Source organism: Nerophis ophidion, linkage group LG09 (genome assembly GCF_033978795.1).
Source record: "Nerophis ophidion isolate RoL-2023_Sa linkage group LG09, RoL_Noph_v1.0, whole genome shotgun sequence".
NCBI classification, from domain to species: domain Eukaryota; kingdom Metazoa; phylum Chordata; class Actinopteri; order Syngnathiformes; family Syngnathidae; genus Nerophis; species Nerophis ophidion.
In genome coordinates, this window is record NC_084619.1 from 12,125,873 (window position 1) to 12,151,784 (window position 25,912).

The 25,912-nt window shown below is 40.9% G+C and overlaps 1 protein-coding gene across 1 annotated transcript in view; it reads left to right on the forward strand.

The window, feature by feature from the left end:
- Positions 1–223: 223 nt before the first annotated feature.
- lrrc1 (leucine rich repeat containing 1) overlaps positions 224–25,912 on the forward strand; it is an 86,467-nt gene continuing 60,778 nt past the window's right edge. Inside the window, exon 1 of the mRNA XM_061910326.1 lies at positions 224–790. Coding sequence (XP_061766310.1) covers positions 632–790 — 159 coding nt within the window. The 5' untranslated portion in view covers positions 224–631. The remainder of the gene's footprint in view (positions 791–25,912) is intronic.

Below are 25,912 nucleotides of genomic sequence, written 5' to 3' on the forward strand. Positions count from 1 at the left end.
AAAAAAAAAAAAAAAAAAAAAGGATGGCGTGTGTTTTAATATTTCGTGTTTAATGTATAAAATCACAATCATAAAAATGTAACTTTTGATGTAACTTTTGCATTTTTAAACGCGCGAAAACGCAGAAATGTCAGAGGCGGTGGTTGTCGGGGCAACAATCGCACCCTCCCGCCCCAACATGGCGACCCGGCACGGGACGATGGGAGGAGCCTCCAGGAGCGATGACGTAGGATTGGAATGAGGGAGTGAATGTTCCGGGTCAGAATCTGGACGCGAGAGGAATTAAAGTCTGGGAAGAAGGACGCCAAATAAAACGACAATGCTTCTGTTCTTTCAAGAGCTGTAGGCCGGCTTGCGCGCAGGTAGTAACAGCGGAGACGTCCACGTCGGTCGCGGTGCTATGAGAGGCGGGCGCCTTCAAACTAAGCAAAGTGACGACGGAGAGTGATTCCCATGTTGGCCGCCACCTAACACTCGGTACCTCGGACTTGTTTACGGCTGGAACCACCTGCTCGTTTAGCTTCGCCGGTGTTTTAATCCCGGGGCTCCGTGGCAATCTGTTGCATTCCGTTCTCGGCTCGGACTGTTCGTTCGTCACCCTGCCCGGGCATTCAGCCGCACCTCCCCCGTCATGTTTCATTGTATCCCCCTGTGGCGGTGCAACCGTCATGTGGAGATGATCGATAGACGCCACTGCTCGCTGCTCTTCGTGCCGGATGACATTTACCGCTACGGACGGAGTTTGGAGGAGCTTTTACTGGACGCCAACCAACTTCGAGACCTGCCTAAGGTAAGTAAGCCCGCACACGCCGCCTCCCGCACACCTTCCTTCCCCACAAATGGTCGCCTGGGCTGGCTTCGTGTGGGAAGTTGACACGGAGCAAGCAACCAGTTAGCCGGGCTGATCCATCCCGTGAGAACGTGCTAGGACCTGGGGACAGTCATTACGCAAGATCAGCAACAACCTGTGGAGGTGGAAAATTTCCCCGCACAACCACTTTCACTGTTTGCATTTTCCTCGCGTTGTTTTAATCACGGCTGCTGCACGAGAAGTGCGACTTCTAATTCGTGTGTGGTAAATCTCGATGAAAGTGACCCTAAACTAGATCGAAAGTGCCAGCACAATTGAACTGGAAATCTCGTGTAAAATCTCATTTAAAGGCCTACTGCAGGGGTGCCCACACTTTTTCTGCAGGCGAGCTACTTTTCAATTGACCAACTCGAGGGGATCTACCTCATTTATATATATATCATTTATCCATCCATCCATCCATCTTCTTCCGCTTATCCGAGGTCGGGTCGCGGGGGCAGCAGCCTAAGCAGGGAAGCCCAGACTTCCCTCTCCCCTGCCACTTCGTCTAGCTCTTCCCGGGGGATCCCGAGGCGTTCCCAGGCCAGCCGGGAGACATAGTCTTCCCAACGTGTCCTGGGTCTTCCCCGTGGCCTCCTACCGGTTGGACGTGCCCTAAACACCTCCCTCGGGAGGCGTTCGGGTGGCATCCTGACCAGATGCCCGAACCACCTCATCTGGCTCCTCTCGATGTGGAGGAGCAGCGTCTTTACTTTGAGTTCCTCCCGGATGGCAGAGCTTCTCACCCTATCTCTAAGGGAGAGCCCCGCCACACGGCGGAGGAAACTCATTTCGGCCGCTTGTACCCGTGATCTTATCCTTTCGGTCATGACCCAAAGCTCATGACCATAGGTGAGGATGGGAACGTAGATCGACCGGTAAATTGAGAGCTTTGCCTTCCGGCTCAGCACCTTCTTCACCACAACGGATCGGTACAACGTCCGCATTACTGAAGACGCCGCACCGATCCGCCTGTCGATCTCACGATCCACTCTTCCCACACTCGTGAACAAGACTCCTAGGTACTTGAACTCCTCCACTTGGGGCAGGGTCTCCTCCCCAACCCGGAGATGACACTCCACCCTTTTCCGGGAGAGAACCATGGACTCGGATTTGGAGGTGCGGATTCTCTTTCCGGCCGCTTCACACTCTGCTGCGAACCGATCCAGTGAGAGCTGAAGATCCCGGCCAGATGAAGCCAACAGGACCACATCGTCTGCAAAAAGCAGAGACCTAATCCTGCGGTCACCAAACCGGAACCCCTCAATGCCTTGACTGCGCCTAGAAATTCTGTCCATAAAAGTTATGAACAGAATCGGTGACAAAGGGCAACCTTGGCGGAGTCCAACCCTCACTGGAAACGTGTCCGACTTACATTTATATTTATTTATTTATGAAAGAGACATTTTTGTAAACAAGTTAAATGTGTTTAATGATAATACAAGCATGTGTAACACGTATAGATGTCTTTCTTTCACAAAGACAAGAATATAAGTTGGTGTATTACCTGATTCTGATGACTTGCATTGATTGGAATCAGACAGTAATGATAATAACGCCCACATTTTCAAATGGAGGAGAAAAAAAGTTGTCCTTTGTGTACAATACCACATGAAAGTGGTTGGTTTTTGGCATCTAATTCATCCAGCTTCCATACACTTTACAAGAAAAACATTGGCGGCAAATTCCGTAGCTTGCTTGATTGACATTCACGGCACCCGAGGGTCTTGTGAGATGACGCTGGCTGCTGCCAGTTCATTATTATGAAAAAATGACGGAGAGGAAGGCGAGAAACACTTTTTATTTCAACAGACTTTCGCGCCGTCCCTTCCGTCAAAACTCTAAAGGCCGACTGCACATTTCCTATCTTCACAATAAAAGCCCTGCTTCATGCTGCCTGCGCTAACAAAATAAGAGTCTCGGAAAACTGGCGTGCACAAGCGATCCCTCAGAAAGCTGGCGTGCACATCACTTGTGCACGCCAGCTTTCCGAGACTCTTATTTTGTTAGCGCAGGCAGCATGAAGCAGGGCTTTTATTGTGAAGATAGGAAATGTGCAGTCGGCCTTTAGAGTTTTGACGGAAGGGACGGCGCGAAAGTCTGTTGAAATAAAAAGTGTTTCTCGCCTTCCTCTCTATCATTTTTTCATAATAATGATCTTGCAGCAGCCAGCGTCATCTCAGAAGACCCACCGGTACCGTGAATGTCATTTAAGTGACGTCTTGGTGAAGATTGATGATCACTAATTTTTAGGTCTATTTTTTTTAAAAGCCTGGCTCGAGATTGACTGACACACCCCCCGCGGTCGACTGGTAGCTCGCGATCGACGTAATGGGCACCCCTGGCCTACTGAAATGAGATGTTCTTATTTAAACGGGGATAGCAGGTCCATTCTATGTGTCATACTTGATCGTTTCGCGATATTGCCATATTTTTGCTGACAGGATTTAGTAGAGAACATCGACGATAAAGTTCGCAACTTTTGGTCGCTAATAAAAAAGCCTTGCCTGTGTTGTAGGCACAATACCAATGGGCGCAATTTGCAAAATACAATCACACTTTGCAAATTTAATGTCAAATCAAAGTCAAATCAAATCAAATGTTTATTGCAGGGGTCGGGAACCTTTTTGGCTGAGAGAGCCACAAAAGCCAATTATTTCAAAACGTATTTCCGTGAGAGCCATAACATATTTTTTAACACTGAATACAACTAAATGCGTGCATTTTTAAGTAAGACCAACATTTTCAGAGTAAGTCTCTTATTCTTTTTAATAACATTGTTATTCTGAAGCTAACCAATAACAAATAAAATGTCATGTCTCTTGATCATGTTTTTGGTTGGCCAAGTGGTGTTTGTCCTTTGGACTCTTTAAGTTCCTGTTTTTTTCCACTCCCTTGTCTGGTTGCCTTGGTTACTCATTTTGTCCACCTGTCTCTGGTGGACAAAACACCTGCTCACCTACTTCCCGAGCACTAATCAGAGGCAGTATTTAAGCTTGTCTTTGCCAGTCAGTCGCCCTGTGCTGACTTGTTTCATACCTTGCCATAGTTTCGTACTCCAAGTAAGTTTTGTTTGATTTATGTTCTTAGTCTCTTTATGCGTTAGCTTTGTTCTTTAGCCCAAGTTGTGCCTCAGCTGTGAGCAATTTTTGTTTGTATATTTTTTTAGTTAAAATTAAATCATGTTTTTACCTAAATGCCATGTCCCGAGTAGTCCGTCTGCCTTCCTGGGAGAATGACCCCGCAGCAAGCTGCAACCCCTCACCCCGATCGTGACATAAAATACTTCTTACCATTAATGCGCCTTCTTGAACAGGTGCGGTAGAAAACGGATGGATGGATATAAATGCATGAGAATGTTTTATATTTTGCACGTTATTTTTAGCACGGTGATTACCAGCGAAATTATTCATAATTATCGCATTAAGCAATGTCAGCTAATATTTATCTGAGAGCCAGATGCAGTCATCAAAAGAGCCACATCTGGCTCTAAAGCCATAGGTTCCCTACCCCTGGTTTATTGGATTCATCACTATACAGCAGTGGTTCTCAAATGGGGGTACGCGTACCCCTGGGGGTACTTGAAGGTATGCCAAGGGGTACGTGAGATTTTTTATTTTTTTAATATTCTACAAATAGCAACAAATCAAAAATCCTTTGTAAATATATTTATTGAATAATACTTCAACAAAATATGAATGTATGTTCATAAACTGTGAAATGAAATGCAATAATGCAATATTCAGTGTTGACAGCTAGATTTTTTTGTGGACATGTTCCATAAATATTGATGTTAAAGATTTATCTTTTTGTAAAGAAATGTTTAGAATTAAGTTCATGAATCCAGATGGATCTCTATTACAATCCCCCAAGAGGGCACTTTAATTTACTTCTGTGTAGAAATCTTTATTTATAATTGAATCTCTTGTTTATTTTTCCACAAGTTTTTAGTTATTTTTTTATCTTTTTTTTCCAAATACTTCAAGAAAGATCACTACAAATGAGCACCATTTTGCACTTCAATACAATTTAATAATTCAGAAACTGATGACATAGTTCTGTATTTTACTTCTTTATCTCTTTTTTTTTCAATCAAAAATGCTTTGCTCTGATTAGGGGGTACTTGAATTAAAAACATTTTCACAGGGTGTACATCACTGAAAAAAGGTTGAGAACCACTGCTATACAGTGTACATCCACGACTAAACTACTACCACAACTTGGTTTATATTTATAAAATATAATAATGTAGGGTTACTTGGAACCCGGCCTGAATCCACCCTTCCCTCGCCAAACACCTTCGTTTCCCAACCCTCGCGCTTGGATCAATAGGCCTTGATGCCATCTACGCAGTGTTGGGAGACTGTTTTGCTGTTAGATCGCGTCCAAATTTGCAAAGTGCGCGAGATTGGTGAAATGCTTACAACACCTGTACTGGAAGTAACAGTCGATGTGCACGTGACGTCACGGGTTGTAGGGCTCCTCACATCCTCACATTGTTTATAATCATAGCCACCAGCAGCAGGAACAATTCGGACCGAGAAAGTGACGATTTCCCCGTTAATTTGAGCAAACATGAAAGATTCGTGAATGAGGAAAGTTAGAGTGAAGCACTAAAAAAAAAGAAAAGGCGACAGCTCCAGGCGATTCAGATGTTATTAGAGACATTTACTAGGAATATTCTGGTAAATCCCTTATCTGCTTATTGTGTTAATAGTGTTTTAGTGAGATTATAAAGTCATACCTGAAAGTCGGAGGGCTGCGGTGAACGCCAGTGTTTCTGAGAGCTTTCCACCAACAGCATTCTTCTTTATAGTCTCCATTAATAATTGAACACATCGCAAAAGATTCAGCAATACAGATGAGATGTATACATCCTCACATTGTTTATAATCATAGCCACCAGCAGCAAGAACAATTCGGACCGAGAAAGCGACGATTTCCCTATTAATTTGAGCAAGCATGAAAGATTCGTGGATGAAGAAAGTTAGAGTGAAGCACCAAAAAAAAAAAAAGAAAAAAAAGAAAAAGCGACGGCAGTGTGAGCGATTCAGATGTTATTAGACACATTTACTAGGATAATTCCGGAAAATCCCTTATCTGCTTATTGTGTTAATAGTGTTTTAGTGAGATTATGAAGTCATACCTGAAAGTCGGAGGGCTGCGGTGAACGCCAGTGTCTCTGAGAGAAGCCAATGGAGGAGCCAAGATCACAGCTGCCTTTTTGACAGCTGCAGGAGGAGGTCGCATAATCCACTCAAGTCTCCGGTAAGAGCCGACTTACTATCACAATTTTCCCATCCAAAAACTTGCTGGTTGACGTAGAGAAACATGTTCGCTTGACCGGTCTGTGTTAAAGCTTCACAACAATCAAAGAAACACCGGCTGTTTTTCGGTTGCTAAAGACAGCTGCAATCCACCGCTTTCCACCAACAGCATTGTTCTTTATAGTCTCCATTATTAATTGAACAAATTGCAAAAGATTCAGCAACACAGATGTCCAAAATACTGTGTAATTATGCGATAAAAAGAGACGACTTTTAGCCATGAGTGGTGCTGGGCTGAAATGTCCGCTCCAACCAATAACGTCACAAGCACGCGTCATCATTCCGCGACGTTTTCAACAGGACACTTAGCGGGAAATTTAAAAACACAATTTAGTAAACTAAACCGGCCGTATTAGCATGTGTTGCAATGTTAATATTTCATCATTGATATATAAACTATCAGACTGCGTGGTCGGTAGTAGTGGGTTTCAGTAGGCCTTTAGCATGAAACATGTCAATAATGAATAAAGCAAAACATGCTCTAGACCACTGGTCTAGAGCAACATTTGTTCAGTGATGTACCCCCTGTGAACATTTTATTAGTTCAAATACCCCCTAATCAGAGCAAAGCATTTTTGGTTGAAAAAAAGAGATAAAGATGTAAAATACAGAAATGTGTCATCATTTTCTGATTTATTACATTGTATAACAGTGCAAAATATTCCTCATTTGTAGTGGCCTTTCTTGAACTATTTGGAAAAAAAACAAATACAAATAACTAAAAAGTTGTTAAAAAATAAACAAGTGATTCAATTATAAATAAAGATTTCTACACATAGAAGTAATCATCAACTTAAAGTGCCCTATTTGGGGATTGTAATAGAGATCCACCTGGATTCATGAACTTAATTGTAACATTTCTTCACAAAAATAAAATCTTTAACATCAATATTTATGGAACATGTCCACAAAAAATCTAACTGTCAACACTGAATATTGCATTGTTTTATTTTTTTTTCACTGTTTATGAACTTACATTCCTATTTTGTTGAAGTATTATTCAATAACTATATTTAGAAGGGATTTTTGAATTGTTGCTATTTTTAGAATATTTAAAAAAAATCTCACGTACCCCTTGGCATACCTTCAAGTACCCTCAGGGGTACTTGTACCCCCATTTGAGAACCCCTGTTTTAGGGGATAGGTTGATTGGCAACACAAAAAATTGGCCCTAGTGTGTGAATGTGAGTGTGAATGTTGTCTGTCTATCTGTGTTGGCCCTGTGATGAGGTGGCGACTTGTCCAGGGGGTACGCAGCCTTCCGCCCGATTGTAGCTGAGATAGGCGCCAGCGACCTCAAAGGGAATAAGCGGTAGAAAATGGATGGATGTTTTAATCACGGCTGCTTCACAAGAAGTGCGACTTTTAATTCGTGCGTGGTAATTCTCAATGAAAGTGACCCCAAAACAGATTGAAAGGGCCAGCAAAATTGAACTGGAAATCTCGTGTAAAATCTCATTTAACATAAAAACACGTCAATAATGAATAAAGCAAAACATGTTCTAGACCAGTGGTTCTCAAATGGGGGTACACGCGTACCCCTGGGGGTACTAGTAGGTATGCCAAGGGGTACGTAAAATAGCAACAATTCAAAAATGCTTTATAAATATATTTATTAAATAATACTTCAACAAAATATGAATGTAAGTTCATAAACTGTGAAAAGAAATGCAACAATGCAATATTCAGTGTTGATAGCTAGATCTCCGTTGCCACCGTACCTTTCCCCCCCTGCCCTCCACAAAGGAGAGGGGGGCAGAGCAGAAAAGAAACGGCAGATCAACTGGTCTAAAAGGGGGGTCTATTTAAAGGCTAGAGTATACAAATGAGTTTTAAGATGGGACTTAAATGCTTCTACTGAGGTAGCATCTCTAACTGTTACCGTGAGGGCATTCCAGAGTACTGGAGCCCGAATAGAAAACGCTCTATAGCCCGCAGACTTTTTTTGGGGGCACTGGGAATCACTAATAAGCCTGAGTTCTTTGAACACAGATTTCTTGCCAGGACATACGGTACAATACAATCAGCATGATAGGATGGAGCTAGACCGTGTAGTATTTAATACGTAAGTAGTAAAACCTTAAAGTCACATCTTAAGTGCACAGGAAGCCAGTGCAGGTGAGCCAGTATAGGCCTAATATCATCAAACTGTCTTGTTCCTGTCAAAAGTCCAGCAGCCGCATTTTGTGTTGCATTTTCGTGTAGAAAAATGGGGAAATAACTACAAAAGTACACTTCATTCATTGACGGTGTCACAAAAAATATCAGTTAGAATAATACATAATGTTAAATATACAGAAGATGCAAATCCTTTATTCATTGAATCAAAAATACTAAAATTCCAGGACATAGTGAATTTGTAATCAGCTAAAATTATATACAAAGCAAGCTATAATCTGCTACCCAAGAATACACTGCAATTCTTCTCGACAAAAGAGGAGAAATAAAATCTTAGAGAAAAATGTAATTTAAAACATTTGTATGCACGTACAACACTTAAGACCTTCAGTATATCAGTATGTGGAATTCAATTATGGAGTGGATTAAGCATTAAGACGTGGGATCTGAACCGAGGATGTCGTTGTGGCTTGTGCAGCCCTTTGAGACACTTGTGATTGAGGACTATATAAATAAACATTGATTGATTGATTGAGAAATCAAACAGTGTACTAATACGATCCACTTCAAAAAACTCTTCAAACTTGTGTTTACAAAGTGCAAATAAGAAGAACCATGATAAACTTTCTGAATTTTTCTCATCCATCCATTCATTTTCAAGACAATCGTACTCATCTCACCGTATGTAATATAACTTTCTTCACCAAGAATTATGTATTTATTTTTTATTGTTATTACTTACGGAGTATATTGTGAATAAATTGAGAACAGGAAGTGAATACAAGTTTTAGCAACTGCTATGTAAAGGAAAAGGGCTAAGATTAAATAAGCTCTGCTTCTTCCTGCTCCTTTTCGAACATGTTGCATAGAGAAACTGGACATTGTGATGTATTATGTTGTATGCATGCATGTTCAAAATCAACTCAAATCTACGTGTGAACCAAAATAAATTATAAATCGGACAAATATTAAACATTGAGCAGCTGTCACTAAAGTCATTTGTTTTTGAGAAATAAGCATCAGTTTATGTCAGGGATATTCAACTAATTTGTTTTGGGGGTAAGTAGGTACATTTTATTTATTAAGCTGCTTTTCACAGATAAAATCACAAAGTGCTGGAGAAAACATAGGTAAAGTAAAACAATTACATTCAAAACAACAGGGGCAACATCATAAAAAGGATACAAAGTGGATTAAAAATTATAGTTAAAAAAAGTGCATTAACTAAAAGCTTGACTAAAAAGAGAAGTTTTCAAACGTTTCTTTAACGTTTCAACACAGTCAAGATCACGGAGGGACTGGTGCAAATTGTTCCGGAGTCTGGGAGCTATAGCCTGGAATGCCAGGTCTCCACGGGTTTTAAAACAAGTTCTCGGGATCTTTAGGAGACCCTGGCCTGAAGACTAGACGCTGCGTCCTGAAGAGTAGGGGCATAACAATTCAGTGATGTACTGAGGGGCCCCACCATGCAACGCACGGAATGTCAGGACTGAAATTTTAAACTCAATGCGGAATTTAACTGGAAGCCAATGAAGACCGGATAAAATATGGGCTGTTCTGGGTGCACCGGTCAAAAGTCTGGCAGCCACATTTGGTACAGTCTGAAGTCTCTTTAGCGTTAACTTGTTGAAAAGGGTGAAGAGCGAATTGCAATAGTCAATTCAAGACAAAATTAACGTGTGAATTATCATTTCGAGATCCAATTTTAACAACAAATTTCTCACTTAAGAAATATTTCTGAGGTAACATTTCTAAAATCTTAGTACATTAGGGGCAGACTTCTCCCTTGACTGCCAGTCTTATTTTGTATATTTCAAAGAACCAGCGTCGTTTACAGGAGACTTTTAATTTTGGTCTATTTATATTGTCTGTGTGACGGGAGTCCTCTTTGTTTTGGAGAAGTAAGCATCAGTTTACGACAAGGACATTCAAATACATTGTTGTGGGGGCCACTTTTCCAGAAAGTGCTGGACCTTAATTTTACTTCTCCCGTCATTGTTTGTCTTAGCAGTTGTTCTCAAAAATCGTTCTCCAAGTACCACCTATGAATACACTAGGTCTATTTTTGATCTTTTTTCATATATAAGGCGCACCGGATTATAGGGCGCATTAAAGGAGTCATATTATTATTATTATTTTTTTTTTTCTAAATTGCAAACACTTCCTTGTGGTCTATATAACATGTAATGGTTCTTATTTGGTCAAAATGTTGCATAGATTATGTTTTACAGATCATATTCAAGCCACTTTCGCTTCCGGATGCGCCGTTTTGTGGGCGGTCTTATTTACGTGGCTCACCTTCGACAGTGTCTTCTCTCCGTCGTCTTTGTTGTAGCGGTGTAGCGTGCAAGGATGGGAGTGGAAGAAGTGTCAAAAGATGGAGCTAACTGTTTTAATGACATTCAGACTTTACTTAAATCAATAACGAAGCCGCATCTCCTCATCCGGAAAAAACAACAACGGAAATGTGTCCCGTGAAAAACTGTTCCACCGAAACTCTCTAATAACTAAAGTTCCTTGGGTGAATAATGTAAACTCACTACACCGGTATGTTTTAGCGCTTTCATGGCAAGTTTACTGACAGATCTAAGTAAGAACTTTACACTACATTATATTAGAAATGGCAACAGCGAAGAATGAATGTCCCACAATAAGAAGATAGAGAAAAAAGACAAAGCTTATTGACTACAACGTCGCCACGGACTACTAAAGCAAATGCGTAATTTTTCAGGATGTATGCAGATCCCAAATACAGATCAGCAGCATTTTGAGAAACAAAACGGCAGATAATATGTCCATACTCACACCATAATAATACCCGTATGTTGAAGCACGGGCTTCACGGTGGAAGAGGGGTTAGTGTGTCTGCCTCACAATATGAAGTTCCTGCAGTCCTGGGTTCAAATCCAGGTTGCCAATCAACCTGGGGATAGGTTGATTGGCAACACTAAAATTGGCCCTAGTGTGTGAATGTGAGTGTGAATGTTGTCTCTCTATCTGTGTTGGCCCTGCGATGAGGTGGCGATTTGTCCAGGGTGTACCCTGCCTTCCGCCCGATTGTAGCTGAGATAGGCGCCAGCGCCCCCCGCGACCCCGAAAGGGAATAAGCGGTAGAAAATGGATGGATGTTGAAGCACATCAAACGGTGCAGCCTACAATTATCTCTTATGTTGAACTGCAATCTACTGGTCACACTTATTTCACCAGGTACCAAATAAATTACTTTGAGGTGGGTAAGCTCAACCAAACTTATTCCTTACATAAGGTGCACGGAGTTATAAGGAGCACCGTTGAGTTTTGAGGAAAAAATCTCTATTTTAAAGAACCACCATACTCTACAGTACATATTTGATTTTGTTCTATTTATTTTGTCAGAGTTGCTGGAGTGTTCTGCTGTTTTTAAGGAGCTTCTGCAAAAAAGCTAGTCAAAGATCATCTCTATGAGAGCACTCTTATAGTTTTGAGAGTTTGCGGCAAAAATGACAGCCTCTCACAAGTTTTTTTTTAACTGAACTCACGGGCCACCAGTTGAAAATATGGAAAAGACAGAACCTAAAAAGGAACATTGAGGAACACAAGTATAACAAAAAAAAAGTTGGAGCAAATGAATGCTGACAGCGTTTGAAGTAAATGAGCTACAGCCGGGGTGCCCATTACATCGATCGCGAGCTACCAGTCGACCGCGGGGGGTGTGTCAGTCGATCTCCAGCCAGGCTTTTAAAAAAAATAGACCTAAAAATTAGTGATCATCAATCTTCACCAAGACGTCACTTAAATGACATTCACGGTACCGGAGGGTCTTGTGAGATGACACTGGCTGCTGCAAGATCATTATTATGAAAATATGACCGAGAGGAAGGCGAGAAACACTTTTTATTTCAACAGACTCTCGCGCCGTACCTTCCGTCAAAACTCTAAAGGCCCACTGCACATTTCCTATCTTCACAATAAAAGCCCTGCTTCATGCTGCCTGCGCTAACTAAATACAGAGTCTCGGAAAACTGGCGTGCACAAGCGATCCCTCAGAAAGCTGGCGTGCACATCACTTTTGCACGCCAGCTTTCCGAGACTCTTATTTTGTTAGCGCAGGCAGCATGAAGCAGGGCTTTTATTGTGAAGATAGGAAATGTGCAGTCGGCCTTTATAGTTTTGACGGAAGGGACGGCGCGAAAGTCTGTTGAAATAAAAAGTCTTTCTCGCCTTCCTCTCTATCATTTTTTCATAATAATGAACTGGCAGCAGCCAGCATCATCTCACAAGACCCTCGGGTGCCGTGAATGTCAATCAAGCAAGCTACGGAATTTGCCGCCAATGTTTTTCTTGTAAAGTATATGGAAGCTGGATGAATTAGATGCCAAAAACCAACCACTTTCATGTGGTATTGTACAGAAAGGACAACTTTTTTTCTCCTCCATTTGAAAATGTGGGCGTTATCATCATTACTGTCTGATTCAAATCAATGCAAGTCATCAGAATCAGGTAATACACCAACTTATATTCTTGTCTTTGTGAAAGAAAGACATCTATATGTGTTACACGTGCTTGTATTATCATTAAACACATTTAACTTGCTTACAAAAATGTCTCTTTCATAAATAAATAAATATAAATGATATATATAAATGAGGTAGATCCCCTCGAGTTGGTCAATTGAAAAGTAGCTCGCCTGCAGAAAAAGTGTGGGCACCCCTGAGCTACAGCAACACCTTACATAAATTGTATTATGAAAAAAATGCGTAACTGCCCAAAATGAGAGGGCCTAAAAGGATTATGGTTATGATTTTAGTTTATTTCTAACTTCCATACATACACTACTACCATGAATTGATTAACGTGGACCCTGACTTGAACAAGTCGAAAACATATTCGGGTGTTACCATTTAGTGGTCAATTGTATGGAATATGTACTGAACTGTGCAATCTACTAATAAAAGTCTCAATCAATCAATCAATCAATCAATCAAACAAATATTGCATAAATAAAATGCAGTTTTTCATTACAACTAGGAAGAAGCAGAACTGGTTTAATCCTACCCCTTTTCCATTTCTAAGCAACCCGTGTTCACTTTCTGTACCTTAACCCTACGTAACACAAACAAATTATATAAAACAACAATAACCAATAAAGTTTTTATGAATAAACATTTGTTTATAAGTTGTGGTTCACAAAGTGAGATGAATAAGATGATCTCATTTATCGATAAGGTTCAAGATGTTTATCAGGAGTCTTTTTCCTTGTGCTTTTTAAATACTTTGAGTTTGAACAGTTTCCCAAACTGGAAAATAATAGTACATTCTTTGACTTCTTTGCCTAATACCTACCATAATTGAATTCCACATACTGATTTGCCAACAATTTTAAGTATTGTATGTGAATACAGATTTTTTTAAATGAGATTTTTCCCTATATTTCTTCACTTTTGTTGATAACAATTGTTGGGCCTTCTTCGGTAGCAGTATAGTCAGCTTTATGCATACTTTAAGCTGTTTGCTAATGCACCAAAGCGTTGAACTTCACAATTTTTGATTTGATAAATAAAGAGTTTGAATGTTCCCATTAGTCAACATTATGTATTTTTTTAACTGACTTTTTTTTCGTAACACGGTTAGTGAATGAAGGGTACTTTTGTAGTTATTTACCCATATTGCTACAGAATAACTTTGATAAGGTAACACTAGCGAGCAATAGAGAAAATTGAGTGATTTTTGGTCCAGAACATACTTTGCTTCATAGATTATGGAATTATTTCTTGCCACGTAATGTTGTATATATTTTATATGCGATTTCCAGTTAATTTTATCATCTAGTATTATAGCTAGACATTTGATTTATTTTATCTTCTTAATGTCTGACTTTCTCACCCACTGTTACCGAATAGCATTATTTTAGTTTAAATGAAAAAAATAGATTGCCTGTTTTTGTTAAAGCACCTCTTCAATTTTTTCATTCCTTGTGTTATTATTTGTATTAGCATTTGTGTGTTCTCTCCTGAACAAAATGCGGTCGTATCGTGTCTTCAGCACCTGAACGTGTTTATTCAACAGCAGAATTGACTGAATGCAACGAGCCCTCTTTTCAGTCATCCACAATCTTTGTCTCGGTAAACTAAGAGCAGGACAGCTCGCGACCCGCTGGCGAGAAGTTCCGCAAAGTAACAAAAATTAGGAGGAAAAAGATAAAATACCAAAGCCAAATGTTCACTTGTTGTTGTATTTCAGCTTTAAACCGGATTGACATTATAAGCCCATCAACCTGGGCTACAAAATATAAGACAACTTTGTTCTGTTGAAGCGACATCCATTTTATTCAGTTTTCCTCTGTTGTTAACTGCTCTGGCATAAGATCTGGGAACGATGCGTAACTGGGTCACGGTTATCTTATCTTATTATCATCCTTTCATGTATTATAATCCATCTCATCTGTAATATTCTTCAGAGTGGTGTTGTCTTGTTGCAGGACCTCCATTGCTGTTTGTTCCTCTTTGAAATTTTTCACTTCATATTTGAGATTTTTTTTTTATTTTGTCACAACGCTCCCTATTGAGGATGTTATTCCGGGATTGTAGACTTTCTATATTTGATTGGAGACTTTCCATAACTGATTTCATAGTTTGTCTATTTTTTTACGTCATCATTTTGTTGTTATACAACATGTTTTTCAGTAATTATTCTGTTGTTTTCTATCATTATTCTCATATCATGCCTCTAATCTGTTTGTAGAAACTTGTTCAGTGAGACTGAACGTCCCGGGATAGTTTTTTTTTTATTTTTTAAGTGTGATTCTGCATTGTTGCTTTTGCTACCTGCTGACTGCTGTTGATGCTTTAATGCCTTGCAATATAACTTGTTTATTTCAACAATTTCATACCTTACGCCAGTCAAAACTCAGTAAGAGGTGTTCGCCTGTTGGATGAATCGCTTTAAAGCTGTCCCAAACTCTCTCATTTTGATATCTTTACAGCTTCAGGTTGTTAGGCAACCACTTTGAATTGCGGTGGGGTTGTCCTTCCAATTCTTGTTGTGGGGCAGACTGGCTTGTACATGGTAAATGGTAAATGGTTTGTATATATAGCGCTTTGCAACACCTGAAATGTTATACATTATATTCACCCATTCACACACTGATGGCGGAAGCTGCCATGGAAGCCGCAAACCACGACCCATCAGAATGACTAGTATGGCAAAAGCTCAAATCGAACCAAGAACCCTCAAGTGGCTGGTACGGCCGCTCTACCATCTGTGCCATGCATCCCCATGCTGAACATGGACCAGCGTCTTCTGCTGTTGCCATTTCTAATATAAAGTAGCGTAGCGTTTGACCTTAATATATCAGTAGACTCGCAATGGAAGCGTCAAAACTAAAACAAAGATGGCGGTGAGAAGTTATTGTCGAAGTGGAGCCACGTAAATAAGACCATCCACAAAACGGTGCATCCTGAAAAATAGGTAAGAAAATTACTTTGAAAAAATGTAAACATGATCGATGCAAAATTTTGACCAAGGAACGACCATTAGATGTTATGCAGACCACAAGGAAATGTTTTAAATGTAGAAAACAATCAGAATGTTTGTTTTTTAAGTAAGAACACCCAAGTTTGCACTGGCTCCCTGTTCATTTTAGAATTGAATTTAAAACATTGCTGTTTATTTTTAAATCTTTACATGGACTGGCACCTCGATATATCTCGGACCGCATCCAAATTTACATTCCTGCGCGCGCTCTGAGGTCCGAGAGCCAGTTCCAGCTCGTGGTGCCCAAGACCAGACTTAAGACCAGGGGAGACAGGGCCTTCTCTGTGGTCGGCCCTAAGCTCTGGAGCACTCTGCCCCTCTATGTTCAAACTGCTTCCACAGTGGAGTGTTTTAAGTCTCGTCTTAAGATCCACTTTTATTCTTTGGCTTTTAACACAACGTGAGTTGTGTGGTCCTCTGTTCTCTGTTGTCCTCTGTGTTTTTTTATACACTTTGATGTTTATTTTACTGTTTTAATTGATTTTACCCTTTAAAATAGTTTTTAATCATATTTGTTTTTATATTGTTTTTTTTTATATTGGTTTTATATTAATTTATTCATTGGTGGAGCATAATATTGTTTTTTTTTTAATATTGTTTTTAACATGGCTGTGCAGCACTTTGGAAACGTTATTGTTGTTTAAATGTGCTATATAAATAAAGTGGAATGGATTGGATTGGAAGTTTACTACACGGTTGGTCATCAATCCATCCATCCATTTTCTACCGCTTGTCCCTTTTCGGGTCACGGGGGATGCTGGCGCCTTTCACAGCTGCATTCGGGCGGAAGGCAGCGTACACCCTGGACGAGTCGCCACCTCATCGCAGGGCCAACACAAATAGACAGACAACATTCACACTCACATTCACACACTAGGGGTCATGTTTCTAATTATTTATGTTTTCAATTCAATAAATATTTTCCGTTGCTTCTTCTTAGGACTCTCCTTTACACAGATTTTCTCCGTTACCATTATAGGAAAACAAAGTTACCATATGTCGACCTCTCGCCTTAAGCTATTGCTAACGATTAAGACCGAATGTTTTTGGCTGTATCTTAAAGGCCTACTGAAACCCACTACTACCGACCACACAGTCTGATAGTTTATATATCAATGATGAAATATTAACATTGCAACACATGCCAATACGGCCTTTTTAGTTTACTAAATTGCAATCTAAAATTTCCCGCTAGGTATCTTGTTGAAAACGTCGCGGAATGATGATGCGTCCGCGTGACGTCTCGGGTTGTAGCGGACATTTTTTTCCAGCCCGATCCAAGCTATAAGTAGTCTGCTTTAATCGCATAATTACACAGTATTCCGGACATCTGTGTTGCTGAATCTTTTGCAATTTGTTCAATTAATAATGGAGAACTCAAAGTAGAAAGATGGAGGTGGGAAGCAGTGCACTGTAGCTGCCTTTAGCATCACAAACACAGCCGGTGTTTCCGTGTTTAAAATTCCCAAAGGTGAAGCTTTACTATGGAACAGAGCGGTCAAGAGAACATGGATCCTGACCACATGTCAACCAACCGGCAGGTTTTGGTGAGAGAATTGTGGTAATAAGTCGGTTCTTATCGTAGACATCAGCGGAGCTTGCGTCTTGCTGCAGCTGCGTGGCTTTCCTCAGAGACACTGGCGGTCACCACACTCGTGGCAACACCCCTCCGATTTTCAGGTACTATATAATCTCACTAAAACACTAGTAACACAATAGGCAGATAGGGGATTTTCCAGAATTATCCTAGTAAATGTGTCTAATAAATATCTGAATCGTTCTCACTGCCCTCGCCTTTTTTTTTTTTTATCTTGTAGTCCTTCATTATCTTCATCCACAAATCTTTCATCATTGCTCAAATTAATGGGGAAATTGTCGCTTTCTCGGTCCGAATCGCTCTAGCTGCTGGTGGCTATGATTGTTAACAATGTGAGGATGTGAGGAGCTCTACAAACAGTGACGTCACGCGCACATCGTCTGCAGGCAAGGCTTTTTTATTAGCGACCAAAAGTTGCAAACTTTATCGTCGATGTTCTCTACTAAATCCTTTCAACAAAAATATGGCAATATCGCGAAATGATCAAGTGTGACACATAGAATGGACCTGCTATCCCCGTTTAAATAAGAAAATCTCATTTCAGTAGGCCTTTAAGGGGTTAATTCTGACAATCACTACGCCAACTACTGGTGGGGAGTCTCCTAACTCCAATTAATGTTCACAACCAAAAGCAAAACAAAAAGCCAAAAGACAGCTTATATCTCAAAATACAACTTGAGATACCAATGTTTGTCAAAAGTTAAGTTTCTGTGGTATTACCCCCTGAGAAGATATGCCATAAAAAATGTTTAAATGTGAGGGGTGTACTCACTTTTGTGAGATAAGGTGTTACTCTGTGAGAAACATGGATGCCATCCATCCATTTTCTAACGCTTGTCCCTTTTTGGGGTCGCGGGTAGTTCTGGAGCCTATCTCAGCTGCATTCGGGCGGAAGGCGGTGTACACCGTGGACAAGTCGCCATCTCATCGCAGGGCCAACACAGATAGACGGACAACACTCACATTCACACACTAGGGCCAATTTAGTGCTGCCAATCAACCTATCCCCAGGTGCATGTTTTTGGCGGTGGGAGGAAGCCGGAGTACCCGGAGGGAACCCACGCAGTCACGGGGGAGAACATACAAACTCCACACAGAAGGATCCTGTGCCCGGAATCTAACCCAGGACTGCACAGGACCTTGGTATTGTGAGGGACATGCACTAACCCCTGACAGGAAAAATCCATGAAGTGTATCTTGTAGTACAGGGGTGGGCATTACGTCGATCGCGATCGACTGGTCGATCTCGGAGGGTGTGTCAGTCGATCTCAAGCCAGGCATTAAAAAATAGACATAAAAATGAGCAATCATCAATCATACCAAGACTTCACTTTCGTCAGTTGTTTGACATTCTCGGCACCCGAGGATCTTGTGAGATGACGCTGGCTGCTGCGAGCTCATATTTAAGAAAAAAATCACTAACAGGGCGGACGCAGAGAAACACATTTTATTTCTAGAGACTCCGTACCTACTGTCAAAACTCTAAAGACCGACTGCACAGTTCCTGTCTTCACCATAAAAGACCTGTTTCATCCTGCCTGTGCTAACAAAATAAGAGTCTCAGAAAGCTAGCGTGCACAAGCTAGCAAGCTACGGAGTTTGATGCCAATGTATTTCTCCCCCGCCCTCAGCGACCGCTTTCTCACTTGCTTGCCCACCCGCACACTCACTGACGTCACTCACCTGCTGCTAGACATTAAAGGGCCACACACATATGCTACTCTCATAACAAAGTGTTTAAAAACGAGTATGCAAGTTGGACAAATGAGATGCCAAATCCAACCACTTTCATGTGGTATTGGACAGAAAGGAGGACTTTTTTTTTTTCCCCATTTGAAAATGCGGACGTTATCAGCACCACTGTCTAATTCCAATCAATGCAAGTCATCAGAATCAAATACACCAACTTATATTCTTGTCTTCCTGAAAGAAAGGAATCTATGTGTGTTAAACATGCTTGTATTATCATTAAACACCATTAACTTGTTAACAAAAATGTCTTTTTCATAAATAAATAAATATAAATGATAAATAGGAATGAGGTAGATCTCCTCGACTTGGTCAATTGAAAAGTAGCTCACCTGCAGAAAAAGTGTGAGCGCCCCTGTTGTAATACAACCAGGAAGACATCTCAAAAAATGAGTCATAGTAATAAAGCTGAGATACCATACCTCTTTTTACAAGCAGTTTTTTTTTTTTTACCACACAACAAAGTAAAATTCCTTAGACTTTTACTGAGATTAGCTCAACAAGCAGACTCTCCTTTATTGAACTGTGTGAAAGTCAAATAAATGACCTCTCACAATCTGGTGTGATAAAACAGTGTAGCAAAACAGATGGAAATTCAAGCGCAAGCCTCTGGGATGAGGTCCACAATCGTAACCCCATTTGAATTTAGCACTGTGGAATAAGTAGAATATGGTATGAAGGATGTTCATGTTACTCCTTGTAACACATCATTTTGTGTTGATTCACAGTCCCACGGTCTAGACTCGTCCATTTTATCGAGTGTCGTCTGATAAACCAACATGTTTGGTTCTGTTTGCTGGATAGTACTCACAGCTTAGGCTGCCAAACCAGTTCTGCTTTACAGCTGACACTGACAAGTATACAAAGGATAGACAGAGGCCACTTGCGCTTGTCCTCAACTCATGTAGCTCGCTAATGACATTACATAAAACACTGTTGTTCTAAAGCTCAATATCGAGGTTTGCAGTAGTAGGCTTTGACTATTTGCTATCAGATCTATAAGAACCCAAACTAGGGATGTATCAGTAAATTAGGCCGTTAAATCAATCCAATATTTCTTCTGTTTAGTGATGTGGTGATTCAGCAAGCTGATACCCACAGCCAAATGTAATAATTGATTTATTTGTTGTTAAGAATTAGGATGTAATTGTGTGGACTTGATCATTGATTGATAATATTTTCAAGCACTTGAGGCAAAATGGAGTGAAATTCTTGTGTCTATCGAGAGAAAGCCCTGTTCAGTCTCAAGTAGTTCACAATACAGGTGGTCCTCGGATTACGAAGGAGTTTTGTTCCTACGACTGGGGTGGGGGGTTGGGACAAGAAGTACCAGTTGCTGGTGGGTCGGGGCGGTCTTCCTGTCCAGCTGCAGGGAGTCTAGGCCCCTCGGGGTGAGTCGTTCTGGGGTATGGTCTCTCGCTGGCTTACGGGCTAGTTGTCTCCTGCTTCTTCCGTGCCTTGTCTTCAGCTCTCTATCATCTGCCTCTGACTTACCCAGCGTTGTGGTGGCCCCGGTCCTGGGGGTCATGTTGCTGGCCTGCCTGCCTGCCTGCATGGGGCCAATGGTCGCTTGTTTCCTGGGCGCCGCACCCGCTGTATTGGGTGGGACTTTTTAGGTGGTTGGGGCCGTACTTTGACGCCTGCACATACTGGGAGAGACAAATACACAGTGTTTGCCACAGGTCAGGCATCTATTTGTGGTGGTGTGGTCGGGCGGGGTTTGTGGCAGCGGCGGCAATGACCAAGAGAACGCGGAGTTGGAATATAATTACAACACTTTATATACAGATTTAAACAATTAGTTATTCACTGAAATACATTTATTAATTGTGCCCGATCACAGTTGAAATCTTGAAATGAAGGGCCTTTAATGGCTAAAACATGAACCTGGACAACATTTTAACAGCTGGTTGGCTCAGATTTTATTATTTTCATTGCATTCACATGCTGCAGTGGACAGTGCACAATTTAGTGAAGTGAAGTGAATTATATTTATATAGCGCTTTTCTCTAGTGACTCAAACTGCTTTACATAGTGAAACCCAATATCTAAGTTACATTTAAACCAGTGTGGGTGGCACTGGGAGCAGGTGGGTAAAGTGTCTTGCCCAAGGACACAACGGCAGTGACTAGGATGGCGGAAGCGGGAATCGAACCTGCAACCCTCAAGTTGCTGGCACGGCCACTCTACCAACCGAGCTATACCGCCCCTTTCAGTTTTAATGCAGTATCTGAAACACCGTCTCCATGTGTGTTTATTGACAACAGGGTTATAGCCTCGACACGTTAGCTCGTCGGTATGGTAACAGGTAAGGCTGGGCGATATGACTAAAAAATATATCACGATATAAGTGTTTCACATTAGTCGATATCGATAATTATTGATAAAAAAACCAAAAAACTATTCTAAATAAAGACCAGGAGAAAAAAGGCTGAATTTAAATACTTTTATTTTAAATTGGACTGTACTCTCGCGACTGTGTTGGATCCATTGTGGATTGAACTTTCACAGTATCATGTTAGACCCGCTCGACATCCAATGCTTTCCTCCTCTCTAAGGTTCTCATAGTCATCATTGTCACCGACGTCCCACTGGGTCATTATTGTCACCAATGTCCCACTGGGTGTGAGTTTTCCTTGCCCTTATGTGGGCCTACCGAGGATGTTGTGGTGGTTTGTGCAGCCCTTTGAGACACTAGTGATTTAGGGCTATATAAGTAAACATTGATTGATTGATTGATTGATAAATATAACCTTTAACCTTTAGAACGAGGTCAGCTTTATGAAAAACAGTCAAATAAATGAAAATACTGGTCGATGTGCAAATAATGACATTAAATAAATGCTTAATCCAACAAAATGTGCAAAAAGCATTGTAATCAAGAAATTAGTAGTGTACAACTCAGGCTTTAAAGCCATATTGGTGACAATAAATGCAAATAAATAACAGTCACATTAAGCAAGCAGAAACAGACATGTCTTACAGAATATTGTAAACATCGGAATAAACTTGCGTCTGAACATCTATGACAAAATACTGCCAAACTGGTGACGTGACGTTTCCTTTTTTATTTACAATTTCCTCTTGTGCTGCCGCACTCATATTCCCGTTTAGTATCACTCCTCGTCGTCAGCTAGCCGTTGTTGCTTTTTTTTTTTTTGTTCCTGTTAGCATTTCCCAGATTGCCTTTATGTTCAGGCTCGGCCGTGATAGGTCGAGAAGCCAAAGCCCTTCCTCTGCCCACACCCCCCAGAATGCCGTGCGGTTGCGCATCGGCCTTTCTTCCTATTTTTTTCTAACACAACTCAGTGAAATTATCGAACGTTCTATCGACCCCATTTTCTATTGATATTGATTACATGTCCATCTATTGTTATTGTTTTATCGCCCAGCAGGTGACTGTTACTGCGTGCTTCTGCCCCAGTCCTGAAAATAAAAATTAAGAAAATCCGAGTCGGTGCTGCACACTGCACAGGTTCGGACCACTTTTGAACTTGTTTGCCAAGACGTCTTACCCTCGTATTTTGATCCGGTCGGTCCGTTATTTCTTTACTTCGTCGTCGTCGTCGTCTTCTTCTTCTTCTTCTGACCCACCAGGTGAATACAATCAATCAATCAATCAATCAATGTTTACTTTTATAGCCCTAAATCACTAGTGTCTCAAAGGGCTGCACAAACCACTACGACATCCGCTCGGTAGGCCTACATAAGGGCAAGGAAAACTCACACCCAGTGGGACGTCGGTGACAATAATGACCCAGTGGGACGTCGGTGACAATGATGACTATGAGAACCTTGGAGAGGAGGAAAGCAATGGATGTTGAGCGGGTCTAACGTGATACTGTGAAAGTTCAATCCATAATGGATCCAACACAGTCGCGAGAGTCCAGTCCAAAGCGGATCCAACACAGCAGCGAGAGTCCCGTTCACAGCGGAGCCAGCAGGAAACCATCCCAAGCGGAGGCCGATCAGCAGCGCAGAGATGTCCCCAGCCGATACACAGGCAAGCAGTACATGGCCATCGGACCGGACCCCCTCAAGGGAGAGTGGGACATAGGAGAAAAATTAAGTGCAATTGGCGGAGTTATAATGCATAGTAGGCTACCGCCACCTACTGCACCGGAGTTGTAACTACAAGCTCCATTCACAGACAAGAGTCCCATTGCTTTTATGAGCGGTCGAGCGAGTCAAAAGCCGAAAAATCTATTTGTGGCGGCCGTAATTCTTTCGTGGCGGGCCGCCAAAAATAAATGAATGTGTGGTAAACCCTAAATACATACATACATACATAAACACATCATAATAGGGCTGTGTTTGATAAATGTAGCTTGTCGTTCCAACTTCCATTTTGTAACCAGCTGCCATGCAAGGAACTAACCATGACCCATTTCGGAGCAAGGGTGAAGTGTCTTGCTTAAGGACACAATGTACGTGACTAGGATGGCGTAAGCTGGGTATCGAACCAAGAATCCTCAGATTAGTTGTGTAGAAAAATAGCTGTGACTATAATTTATGCCAAAGTCTGTCAGCTAAACTTTGTCCATACACCTGTGTGCAGGATTCTAAAGAAATCATCATCACGAAATTCATTTTTCTTTTTGAGGACGCTAGAAAGCTATGGTATTATTTGTTTTGATTGCTACTATTTTGATTGTCTTTCATTTACATAAACCATTAATACTTTGTTTTTAACAGCACTTTTTCCTGTCTTAGCTTTAAAATTGAAAACAGTACATCGTAGTTTTTTAATGTTGGTTTTTGACCTACTCGAATAATAGGTAAGATAGTTGTCAAGTAGTCGACTGTCAAAGTCGTCGTTATTTACAGTCGTAATGTAATTCTACAGCCATTCTAGCAGTGGCGGGCCGTGCGTTTCCCACCTAAGCCTTCAAGGATGGTCGACTTTTATGATTACTTGTCACAATACCATAATTTATGTCACCACATGACCATTGCTGGTGAAATACTACACAGAAACACATTTACGCACTACTGGCCATTCAATCACCTCAACAGTGTACCAAACCGGTTATTTTCTGGCGCATTTAAAAATCAATGAACCCGCATCAGCAATTAAAACATCCTATGTGGTATTGTCAAAATTGAAATTGCAAAAAACATATGGAACGTGAAAAAATTAAGAAATAACATATTTGAACTCACAATTTGTCGAACCCAATTCGACGCCGTACAACCCCTTGTAGTTAGTTGATTCGAATGGAAATGGCTAGCATTTCCCCATTTAATCGCCGACATTGTCTAACAAGATGTAGTTTCACTTTAAATATCCTTCTTGAAAATGGCTTTGCAAATATATATCTGCCACCTAAACAATGTTTTGTTCTCCTTCTCTTTGGGTCAACAGATGTAGTTTCACTTTAAATATCCTTCTTGAAAATGGCTTTGTAAATATATATCTGCCACCTAAACAATATTTTGTTCTCCTTCTCTTTGGGTCAACAGTACCTGCTTCCTGCTAAATTGCAACTTGTGATTGGATACTCACTTTGTGAGTATCCAATCACAGTCGCGATAACATAAGGCTACCTGGGTAGGCTACTGTCAACAACTTGTGATCTGATTGGCTATCGCAACTATCTATCAACTGTATGTTTTTAAATTAATGCCCTAACGGTTCCAGTGAGTATCCAATCACAAGACGCGTAAATGTCATGTTCAACGTGAGCCCAGCCAGAAGGCCTTACTGACAACAACTGGAGATCAGATTGGCTATCGCCATTGTCTATCAACTGTATGTGTCCGTTGAATTACAGTGCATAGACACCCGCATTGTTGATTCTGAAGGCCCCTGGCAGGTTCCGTGCAGAATCGCAACATAAGCTCGCTGAATTCTGATTGGATATAAACTCTAACCTAAAAACAACAGCTCTGGAAGGAGCATAATGTGACATGAAGATAATAAGAATACATTTATATATTTAGGGAAAGTAAATAAAAAAATAATTTAATCTTTAATTATAATCTTGATTTCTGGTTATGTTAGGCAAGCAGAGAAGGTCTTGCTGGCCCTGGTACCACCTGTAGTTGCATCACCACTGTGGCATTCAAACCTTTTAAAACTTTTTTACGACGCTTGGCGTGCCTCATCTTTTTTTTTTACATAAAGAAACATTTACACAAGATAAAACAACCGTGTTGTTCAAAGCAACCACCATTTGTGTGTACACTTACTGCAGAAACACAGTGACATTTAAACAGTTCGAGTAAAAACTTTTTGGAATTTGAAAAAATGGCAGCATTAAGGTTTATATCATCGTCATCAATCTTTATTGCAGACCTCAAGATCCTTTAAACATATAAAAACAATACAAAACATTAAAATAAAACACTAAAACATTAAAAAACAAAACAATAAAACATAAAAAAAAACATTTAGCCCAAATGTCAGTTTCTAACATACAAACATGTGTGCCAATGGTTCCACAGTCCAGATGAGTACCTAACACAGGGGTGCCCATTACGTCGATCGCGAGCTACCAGTCGACCGCGGGGGGTGTGTCAGTCGATCTCCAGCCAGGCTTTAAAAAAAAATAGACCTAAAAATTAGTGATCATCAATCTTCACCAAGACATTACTTAAATGCCATTCACGGTACCGGAGGGTCTTGTGAGATGACGCTGGCTGCTGCAAGATCATTATAATGAAAATATGACCGAGAGGAAGGCGAGAAACACTTTTTATTTCAACAGACTCTCGCGCCGTACCTTCCGTCAAAACTCTAAAGGCCGACTGCACATT